At 38.5% G+C, this 11,774-nt stretch overlaps 2 protein-coding genes across 2 annotated transcripts; one reads left to right on the plus strand and one right to left on the minus strand.

Moving 5' to 3' along the window:
• Positions 1-2,382: 2,382 nt before the first annotated feature.
• LOC139726046 (testis-expressed protein 52-like) lies at positions 2,383-3,264 on the minus strand. Its single transcript, XM_071637127.1, has one exon. It carries the CDS (start codon positions 3,262-3,264, stop codon positions 2,383-2,385), a length of 882 nt encoding a protein of 293 aa, XP_071493228.1.
• A 1,610-nt stretch (positions 3,265-4,874) lies between these two features.
• Positions 4,875-8,788, plus strand: LOC139726023 (uncharacterized). Its single transcript, XM_071637105.1, has 2 exons — positions 4,875-5,006; positions 6,554-8,788. The coding sequence occupies exon 2, from the start codon at positions 6,581-6,583 to the stop codon at positions 8,786-8,788; it is 2,208 nt and encodes a 735-aa protein (XP_071493206.1). The 5' UTR covers positions 4,875-5,006; positions 6,554-6,580.
• The last annotated feature ends 2,986 nt before the right edge of the window (positions 8,789-11,774 follow it).

Here is an 11,774-nt window from a genome sequence, read left to right on the forward strand (position 1 = left end):
TGCATCAGTCATGTAGCATCTACAAAAGCACACAGCACACCCACACACACACACACACACACACAGATATATAGATATATATATATATATATATATATATATATATATCCCTAGTTGGCACCTTAGGGAGACATATTGGGGGGAAGTGTCTTCATTAGGGAGACAACTGGTCATTAAGGAGACAATTTTCGTGTCTCCATTGCGTAAATTGCCATTGAACATGTATTTTAAAATTTGCATATAAAACAAATGGAAATGTCTTCCAAATGACCCATCTAGGAGTATATATATATATATATATATATGTATGTATATATATATATATATATATATATATATATATATATATTAATATAAGGGTAGATATATATGATACATGTATTTTTTTTCATATTTCAGCCACATCCTTACGAAAATAAATCAGCCTAACCTAGATTTTGACATGGATATATATCTTTTTATTATTACATGTATTATGAAATATTCACTCGGGTTTCAAAGACTATGATGTAGGAGTGTACATGCAATAAACTACACACATATCAAAATTACCATTTGAAGCAGCAGTAAAAAAAAAAACCTGATTGTTAAATCAATTTCAATATCCAAACAAGTACCATAAGTCACTGGTTCATTAAGGGTTTTGTTTTATCAGCAAGCACTTTTTGCTTTAATACATTAAATATACAGCACGATCACTGCACAGATATACTGTTTGCACTTTCTTTAGAAGTAATATGTTCCTTACCTTGGTATTCAAACATTTTTGCCATGAATGAAACCCTCACGATTTTGGGATGAAAAGAATTTGATAAATTGATTGATTGATATATTGATTAAGATAAACATTCATTTAACCTTTTTGTTAATTATTGTATCATTTGTTAGTCATTTGTTAGTATGTTGTACCGGTATCTGAATTGTACAGCACATAGAGAAGCATGTACCTATTATGCTCTCTATAAATGAAGTATTACTATTATCATTATCTATTAAAACTCCTAAATAAGGCAAAATTCCACAGTACATGGCTAAAAACGAGATCTACATGCAGACACAAATGCATGAGATGGTAGAAAATAGTTCTTCTACCATGGAAAAAGATTTTCTCCCCACAATGTATAATAATTCCGACATTAGTTATTCCAACATGCTTTCGAGAGTATTCTAGTATCTGCTGAATAAAAAGCAAGAGGAAACACATGCAGCTGATTGTATATCAATAGTTCATGGGCAAAACTGATGGAAATCTATACAGGTTACTTCGGCTATTATAAAGTCCTTGGGAGCAGTGGTTTTTATTATTATTATTATTATTATTATTATTATTATTAAATTGAAGTTTTGTTGTAGCCAAACATGTAAAGTGTATTAAACAATTGTATAGATAATAATTTTGAGACCTAAATTTCACTTTGTTTTATCTAACATTTTGTTTAAACAGTGTTTGTTATACCGAGAGTGCACTATATAATGTTGTATATGCCTCTTTAGTTAAAAGGTATTGTAGAGTTGCTGATTTACTGACAGGGCTGCTGACCAATGAGGGCAAACGTTTGAGGGAAATGAACTTCAAAAGTAGTATTTCAACAGATAGCATGGCATAACTATATGATTCAATAAGATTGTACTACATCAAGCAAGTCAAAATAATTTGGTATTATCTAAAATGAAAATACATGCATGACTCATACCAAGGTCTTACCTTGTATTTACACAATTTAGGGATTGATCACATTTGAAGCTACACAGTTTGTATATTGGAGTGTAATATTTGAAGAGTTTGTTTGCAAAAACCGATAAGTCCATGTCAAATTGTCAAATGGAGATATTTGCGATTAAAGGTAAAGAAAAATAAAGAGAATAATAAGAAAATTTTTGTTTCTTTTGACCATAACTTCAAAAATATACCTTTATATGTAGTGACCAATATATCATTTAAAATGTATTATTTTGTACTTTATGACAGAGACCGTACTTCAAAATCTTCAAAAATGGACTTATCGGTTTTTGCAGACAAACTCTTCATTTTTACTAACCTAAAATCTAATTTAGAGTGTAAAGATATTCCTTGTAGTTGTATTTCACTGCAGCAGACACTTTCAACATAATATTATAAAAGTGAGCTTTCTCTCCTTCTCTTTGACAATTACTTGCTGCAGATGAAACTTTGTCATACACTTAAACAATTTTCTGCATGATTACAGCACACTCTACGACATTGTACATGCCTAACATTTGGCACCACTAGTCAGTTGTACAGAACTTACAAAAATTACATTCCACAAGAGATCAAATGTTACTCTAAGAGCTGACAAGGGAATTTTGCACTAATTCACTTTTTACGCACAATACAATCATCTTCTTTCCATAATTAACACCTCATTTGAATAGAATTTCTGTAGGAGCAGGACTTCTTGCATCTTTCCGCTTTTTAGGTGATAATTTCCTGCTCTCAATGTCTTTCTGAACTTGCTCAAATTCAGGATTATTGTCTTTGAAAGAAAGTTTCCACAGGCGATTTGGACTAGTTCTGTGAGTTCCAAGTCGACTGCGCTCGCTTTCTTGCTCCATCTCTGTCATTTGTCTAAACTTTGTGGTGATGTTGGCATGCGGCTGACCCTGGAATAATTTTGGGTGTCTCTTGAAGCCCTGAGGGGGAAGCAAATTACCCTCTGCATCCATGGGAGGTACCCGCATCTCGCTGCGGAGTTTGAGCCTCTGGAAGTCTTGGAGTTCTTTCATTGAGTGTGAGATGGCGAGGTGGCGCCTCTTGGGGTCCCTGATGATCGGAACTTCACTGAGGAACTTGGTAAATGTGTGCTCCTTCATTTCAGAGTGTGATGGAATCTTAATGGGGTACACAGCTGCCACCGTCTCCTTCACCCGTCTACCAGGGGTGTCAACCTTGTACCCCTCCCCATGGCTAAAGTTCCGCCATATATTGCTGTTGTAGTCTGGATCCCATCGTGGGGGGAAGGGCGGCTCCCTGCGCCCACCCTCCACCCACAGCCGAAAGGCATCAGACGGTTCCAGCCGACACGAGTCTGGCACGCTATTCCGCAGCTTGTTGTTGATTTCGATGTTGGTCCATGAGCGCGGAGGAAGACGAAATGACTTGGTCTGAATCTGTCTGGGCTTAAAAGCTGTCTGGTGAGCAGACTTAATAGGGAAGAGGAATTCTCTCTCCTCCAAGGTGCGTGATGGAGGTGAACTGTTGTCAAAGTAACTGTAATAAGGAACCATGGTTCCAGCTGTTGCCATATTGATTTTACCTGCAGGGAAGAAAAGTGAATAATGATTAAATGCATATCACACAAAATATGAAATCTTGTCTGTATTTAATATTGTACTCTCTTCACACAATTGCAATATTATGAATTTTTAATCACACAACTCAATTTAGATCATCATGGTAATGGGAAAATGCTCACAAAGAGAGTAAAGAATGACAAGAAATCCCAAACCACATATTTCTTTTTCAATTATTCTGATTGTCACCTACCATATAATGCAGTTTGATATACTACTAGTACATTGGTACACAATCATGTGATCAACTGTGTCAAATACTTGTAAGGTTATTGTAATAAAGCAATTACAGTGTATTGAGATCTTGTGCTATTCCTGGCACTTTACATTTTGTACAATCATTACATGAATACAAATATAATTAAGACTTCCATAATCTCCCAACCATACCATCCAATTTTGCCATTACCATCCACACTACCATGACTACCCTACATACCCTGTGTCAGCTTATGAAGGGAAGACGGTTAGTGCAGAGGTTAGTAGTAACGGTTATGGTTTTGTCTAGGTCTGTAGTGTTTGAATTATTTATGGACAAAAGGATGGGTAGGGAAGCCTGGAATATTAATAGGGGAGCGAGAAAGACATCTAGAGGTCATCTTCTTACCTTTGTCAGCACAGTGTCGCCGCCGTAGCCCCAACCAACCAGCGCAGCTTGGCAGCGGAGGCTAAGTCGAAGTCCTACCACCTGCCGTGCCACTCGACAAGCCGATCCGACCCACCACACCAGTACAACTCACGGGCGCTCGCGGCTAAATGATGGCACTGCCATTCTGTATCTACTAGCTACGTACACGACGCGACTCCGACTAATTGCAAGTCTTTGATATAGAGAAACGTTGACATTAATCAAAAATATAGTTCTTTATGATAAGTCTTTGCCGCCCAATAGCTCTGTCAACATACCGTGCTCTGTAACCAAGCCAATACTTATCGATCGGAGTCAAGCAACCAGCACATAATTCTTTGTGAGAAACACGATGCTTTAAAACTTGTACAAGGTAGTCTGAATTAGTCTGTGCCTCTGAGCTGAAACTACACTCGATCGAAAAGCGTGCTTGGAAGAGTCTACTAATTTGTAGGTGAAATATGTCTTATCTTAACATCTCTTCCCATCAGTGCTCAAAATTACACAATTTTTTGCAAATAGATATATCTGAAATTAACTTTTTACAAAAATTGTCTGTTTTTAATCTAATTTAGACCTGTACATATGTGAAAAAAATTTTCTTTTTCTCCTATTATATACCCCATAATATAATAGAGATGTCCATGAGGTTTCCTAGCAACGCTGTGGCTGTTCCTTCCTGAACCTATATACTGCAGTGGAATATTGCGGATATACATTTATGTTCATCTAAATAATCAAATTTTTCGAGAATCTCATATGGAAATGGTAAAAAACTTTTAATTTCTAAAACGGCGTAAAGTTAGATAAAGAACTAGTTGCAAATCATATAGGTGAATATGTTAAAACATCAAACATAATTATGCACGTGCAGGGGGGACGTTTACTGAAACCAACAGCCAATCAATTAGAGACGGCACGATGATCGTAAAAACTTTACGTGTTGGTGCTGTGGATGTGTTCTGCTCGATAGCAATGTGTCTATATCTGCTATTAATTGAGCTAGAATATTGATTTTGAGAATGTAGAAGAATTAATGGTGCTGCCTTTCAAAGAGATTTCTTTGGTAAGTTATGATGCGTTTGTGTTAATAAATTGTTGTTGAACTGTGCCCGAATTTCATGATAAACAACTCTACTACTGTGGCGATTAAGTTTTTCCTTTCGGTGTGGTCCCACATGTTGGCTTTTTTGTTATGTCGACTGCTGTGTTGCACAAGGGGAACATTGTTGCATCCCTTTCATATTTCTTTGGCTAAACTGGGCATAAAACCTATAAAATTTGGATAATGGTAGAGCTACAATGCAATACACGCATGCAGTGTGATGCGATGTTCAGCTCCGCTGCGCTGCAAACTGCAGTGCAGTTTAAAGTTTTATATGCAGTGCCATCCAGTGGCTGAGTGGGCGTGGAAATGTGGTGCACATTTAACGCTAAACGATAAACTTAAAGCTTATTAATATTCAGAGCTACCAAGTCTCATGCATTCTGCATGAGACTCAAGCATTTACTAATTAGGGGCCATCTCATGATCTCACGCATTTTTTTCACGCATCAGGCGAAGTCTGCAACTTCGGCCTATAAATAAATGAGCATAGCTCAAAAGATTAAAGTGATAGTTCATTAGTTGCAAATGAAGGTATATTTTCCTTTTGTCCTATAGTCACTTAAGTATGCACCTAATTGCACCATTAAGAGCTAAAAATTGAAAAAGCTCCCTACCGTGCGTGGGACTCGGGCCACAGGGAGGAAAAAACCCTCCCACACCCTCGCTCGCGCACATATTCGCATGCTGAGATGCTGAGTCATGAATATCTCACTCATAGAATTTTTTTTTAACTTGGCATCCTGAATATTATCAGTTCTTTGCTCGCTTTGATGTTGCGATGATTAATGTAACTTGTCGCTACTTTAAAGGGACTGTACAGTACTGGTTAAGGTAGGGATTCATGTTTTGAACATTCCTAAGTGAGATAATGGAAAGCCTCTTATGAATTATGAAAGAGCATGTAATTCTAAGTAGGATTCAATATTTATTTGATGAAAATTGGTTTTCAAGTGGCTGAGATATATCAGATATATCCAAAAAGTGATAGTAATAAAAGGCGACATGCCAAGACTTTATTAGGATCTCTTTGTTTCACCTTGTTCTTGGATATCTCAGCCATTTCAAAACCCGATTTTCATCGAATAAACTTTTGATATCCCTTAGAACTGCATGCTCTTTGACATCTCATAGAGTAGTTTCTGAATATCTCGCAAAACGTTAAAAGCTAAATCTACACCTCGACCAGAACTGTACACACCCTTTAAGCATGTTAGCTGCAAAGAACATACACTTTATCCAGTTGTACTGTACTACTGTAGGCATGATCATATTTACTAATTTACAGTATTTATGTCAGAGAACTTGCTTCTCAGTGGGTTACCCCAACGTGTAATCAATAACCCACACCAGATGAACATGTTTCAGTGGACAGATATTTGATGTGATTACCTCAAATCAATGTTTACCATGAAATACTTATGATTTGTTCCACTTAATAGGTACCTCTCCTCGAAAGCTGAATATTAATATCGAGACATTCTTTTATCACGTTATCAACCCTTCAGGGCAAACTATGACACTACCAAACCAAGATGTCACAATTCAAGGCCAAATACCAAGCCCTTCAGATCCTGCAGCGAATGGCGGCAGGGGACATCTCACCAACCAGGGCATCCAGGCAGAGTTTGTCACCACGGAAACCAGGCATCAAGACATCAGATGACATCCTGAAGGAGAAGTATGCTGAGCTGGCAGAGCTGATGGCTGTCCAGCAGCTTGAGAAGCAGGCAGTGTCTGCACTCAAGAAGCTGTGTGTCAATCAAGGAAAGGATGAGAGAGCATCCCGCAGGAGAACAAGAAATGGTGAGAAGGGACGTCGGAGGAAGGGAAGAGCAGATAGGGACAGAGATGATATGCAAAGACAGCGTCCTCAATCAGCATCTTCTGTCTCATCCCAGGCTTCTCACTCCTCGGCAAGGTCATCATCCTCAGGTGCATCCCACTCATCAAGACATTCGTCAAATTCGAATGCATCAAGGTCGTCTTCAAGATCTAATGCATCCAGTGCTTCAAAATCATCCACCAAGTCATCCTCACCGCCAAAGCCTATCGAAAGGACTTTTGTCACCATCATTGAGGAGGAGGAGGAAGAGGAGATTGTTAACCAAGATGAGATTAAGGAACGACAGGTGGTTATGTTTGATGCAGAAATTGCCAGGGATAATGAAGAAGAAGCCGAACGTAAGAAAGAGTCAACAAAGAGGACAAGGAGAGTTTCATTTGTGCTTGAAGCACAGGATGCGAGCAGTGAAGAGGAAGTAGACGATGTCTTTGATGGAGAGGACAGAAATGATTTGCAAAAAGACAGAATAAGTCATGACGACTCTGAAATAGAATCGAAAGGTGGTGAGAGTAGCAACAGAACGCCAAGGTACATTGAAATCGAGAATAGCATTCTGCGAGATATTTTGAGCCCACGATCTCCTCAGCATAGGTCATTTTCTACTGGGGAACAGTCCAGTAGAAAAAGTAGATCCAAGTCACCGAGAAGAAAGAAGAGATCTTCGTCACCCAGAAGGGCTTGGGAATCAGCTGATGGCCTTCAACTACCCCCTCGTCCAAAGAGAGAAGTCAGTCCCTCAGATCACAGACTGTGTAATACTGATAATCCTGAAATCAAGAAGTGGCTGAGACACAAGAATGCCTTGATACGACGGCAACGCAGAGCTGAACGGATCAAAGAGCAGGAAGAGGAGCGGGCCGCCAGGGCTGCTGCCAGTCAGAGGGAGGAAAAAGTCATTGAAGCTGAAAAGTCGTACAACACTTGGTCCATCCAAAAACAGAGCCAACTGCAGAAGAGGAGAAGGGAAGAAAAAATGAAGGCAAGGGAGGAAAGGAAGCAGGAGGAAGAGGAGAGGCAGAGACGAGAACAAATCTTCAAGGAGAGGCAGCGGATGTCTGTTAGTGCATTTGGTGAGAAAGTGCCAGCACCGGGTGTGGAGAAAAAGAAGAGAAAGAAGAGGTCCAAGCAGAAATATGGCCAGGGTAAGAAGGTCCCAGCTGATAAAGATGGTGGAGATAAGAAAAGTGATGAGAAAGACAGTGGCAAAGCATTTTCTGGCCAGAGAGCCTGTACTTCACAGAACCCCCTCAAGGGGATGAGCTATGACGAGTGGCTGAGGCAGAAACTGATCCAAGAGGAGCGGACAAAGAGGCAGCCAAAACCTGAGCAGGATGCTGAGGCAGAACTCTCCGACGTCATCCCAAAGATTGCCAAAGATAGAATCAATCGTGCCAAAGAGGGTAAGGGAAAGAGAGTGGACAGTGGGCTGAAGCACAGAAGGGAGGAGCTGCCAGAATGTGATCAGCCTCCAGAACCGAAGGCAAGGCCGTATGAGTGGGTTGCAGGCTCCATGGGTTCTAAGCCAGGCTCTCCCCGAAAGGAGAATCACCGTGGAAGGCATAGGCCTCCCAGGAAATCAACTGCCAGAGACAAATTTCCTGGGTCTTTGCCAACTTCAGATTCTACTAACTCTCGGCACTCCCGCATGTTCAAGCCACCATTTGCACGTCCAGAACCACAGGGCAGCGAAAGCAATGACGATCATTCTGAGCAGAGTGCCAAAGGTCAAGCTTATAAACAGAAGTCCAGTAAGAAAGAAGGAAGTACAAGTGGTGGTAACAAGGATAAAGTTGACTTACCTAATGCTCTTGTGAAGTACACAGGATCAAGCAATCAGAACAACAATGTAGTCGATGAAGATGATTCGCATATCTTCATGACAGAATTTAGTAAGTAAAAATTTTCTTGCGCTGCCCAAAAATGCGTAGTGTGACAGACATCATTGTTCAATACACATACTACCTTGCAAATAGATCAAAGACAAACAGACTGAAATTGCTTCCCCCCCCCAAAATCATGTGGCAACTGATTAAAAATTGTAATTTGTCTAGTTACCACTGGATACTATACACCCTGAGTGCGAGGTTAGCAGGCTCTTACTGCCCAACCAATTTACACGGTGTAAATGATAAATACAGTGAACCTGTGAATAAGCGAACAAAGTCTACTCTGAACTATGACTGCCACACCAAGCATATACAATGTGTGTACCAAAACTGTCAAGTCCAGTTGTCCCAAAGTGATTTGTTGTTGCCCAAGTATGTCAAGACAGAATGACTTTCGATGGTCTGTTGCATACTTTTTCTCATAGAATTTCAAACCAATATTCTCTTGCAGTGAATGTACATACTGTACATGTATAAGGCTGGACAGTATATTTGCAATCTGATTTGCCAACATGCTATTACTAGCATCCTCCGAACTCTGTTCGGGGGATACTAGTAATAGCATGTATACTATGGATTGGCCTCGTCGCGCCGCGTCCGCCGCCGCCGCAGAGATTCAGTTTTTTTTTTTTCTTTTTTCTTTTTTCTTTTTTTTTTGCTTTAGAAGAAGGAGAGGGAGAAAGTTTTTAAGCCTTTTACCCGTGGAGTTGGCCATATGAGTAATAAGAATGAAGGAAGTTGTGTAGTTATGAAGTTTTGCTAAATTTCATAAAACAATTCTTGAACAGTCAATATAATGCACAAATGAGTAAAGTTTGTGTCTACATCACCACCTCAAAACTTGCCATATACAACAGTTTGCACACAAATCTTTGCATTTCCTTTTTTTCTAAAACAATTATGCCCCAGTCTGAAATCCAAATATCAGACCGATCATCGTCCTGAAGTTGCTCAACTGTGAATAACTTAAAGGGATAATTTACCATTTGCACATGAAACAAAAACCCAGTATTAGTGCTTTAAGTTAGTTCCAAAATGTGAGTTAGTGATAGAAACAACCCCTGTAAAAATTTGAATCGGTAAAATCGATGTTAAGTATTGTTAAGAATACAAAATGTGAACAATAGTTATCATAAAAATGTTTCCAGCCTAAACCGTCTACAGTTACGGCTTATCGAGAAAAATACAGATATCTCCTTATATTTTAGGTTTTATCGCCAAAATTTTGTATGATAGGATGTTTTGTGGTACAACAGACCTACACATATGCATTAATGTCATATCTTGAAAATTGTATAAATCACTGTTCCCAAAGGTAAACAGGACCTTTAATATATAACACTTTTTGGCAAAAAAATTAATCTTCATCACTTACTTTTTAACATCATCAATGAAAAATTGTGGGATGATGACAGTATCAACTCATTCATTTGCATACTCCTATCGACTGCTCAAGAATTGTTTTCCAAAAAGATGGCCACTATTCTTAATAATTGTTTTACTATAAAAGTGGATATTTTCGCGCTTGGCCGGGTAAGAAGAGTTTCGCGTGTTTTTAAATCCGCGGAATCAAGATATCATGCCTAGGAACATATGACAGGCAAAAATATTCGCGTGCTTTTATTTTCGCGCTAGTTTCTGGTTGCGCGAAATGCGCAAAAATTTCAACACCACGAAAATTACCACTTTTACAGTAAATGGTATCTGCTTTTGATCAAATTTTAACTTTTTTTAGTCATCACTTTCTACTTTTTGTTTTCAAACTAACTTTCAGTAGTCCAGAATTGCCCTTAAATGAAAGTGATACAATTTTGCTAAAGTTGATTCTTCTATTTTTCTTCATACAAGCAATCATGCTGTGGTTCCATTTTAATTCAAGCCGTCAAACAGACAATCAGCCATAAACTGAAATACCATAAAAAGTCTTCCACGTGCTGTTTGTGGGTCCGATGTTGAAAAGTAAATATAAAAGTATCATTTCATCAGAGAATATATGCATGTACAATTAGATAGTTTGTCATGCCGGTTACATACCGGTACTGTACAACAAAACTACAGCAAAATCTACCATTTCAAAACACAGCTCAAACTTTAAACAGATATTTGAAAGTCATGACAAGTATGACCTGCAGACATTACAAAGCATATTTCTCTGACTTCAATGAGTTTTTCATTACTCCTGCAAACGATGTGTCAAGTTGAGAAATAAAAAAGAGAAAAGAAAAGAAAATGAAATCGGGTTAGTAGTAGTAGCAAGCTTTGATATCATGCCTACAATATGACATTGGAAGTGCAAACTTTAAATCATTCAAACTTTTGTGCAACTGTCATAAAAGATACTGTAAAGCAAGGAATGTTGGCATGCAATATTTTATTCCATGAATTTCGCGAGAGCTAAGATTCACGAAATCACAATGTTCATAAAAGTTCTTGTCTGTTTAATGCACTTAACCCGTTGAGGACGAGTCCCGAGTATACTCGGGCAGGTGTCTATGGAAAATGCGTGTTGTAGCAAAATCAAACTGTCCTCAACGGGTTAATATCAGCGACAGTCCGTGCAAAAATTTCATACAGTGAATATGTCATACTGTACAGTTATATTGTGACTTCTATATATGTACCAACTAATCATGTGTCAAAAACAAAGCCAGTGTTGCAGTACGTGTTGTGCATGTAATACTGAGACAAGTTTGCTAGTAAACAATAGGTTTGTTAGTGTATCTGTAGGACTGTGGATGTGTTAGTGCAATCTTATGATGGCAAGAATTCTCCAAGTGTCTGACAACATCTATGTACAACAACAAAATTTCAGATCAAAGTACAATGTAGGTACATGCAATGCTGATGTTGTTACATAGTTTACATATGTAAGTGTACATACACTAAATCGCAGATCTACAGTATGCATATTGTATAAAGCCAAACTATAATACATGTGTATGTAAACTTGGATTTGCCCTGTTGTCTTGTAGGGCATTTATTTCAGTGAACAAAAAG

Source organism: Diadema antillarum, unplaced genomic scaffold, assembly GCF_040938485.1.
Source record: "Diadema antillarum isolate AM-2024a unplaced genomic scaffold, OU_Dant_1.0 seq00000076_RagTag, whole genome shotgun sequence".
Classification (NCBI taxonomy): domain Eukaryota; kingdom Metazoa; phylum Echinodermata; class Echinoidea; order Diadematoida; family Diadematidae; genus Diadema; species Diadema antillarum.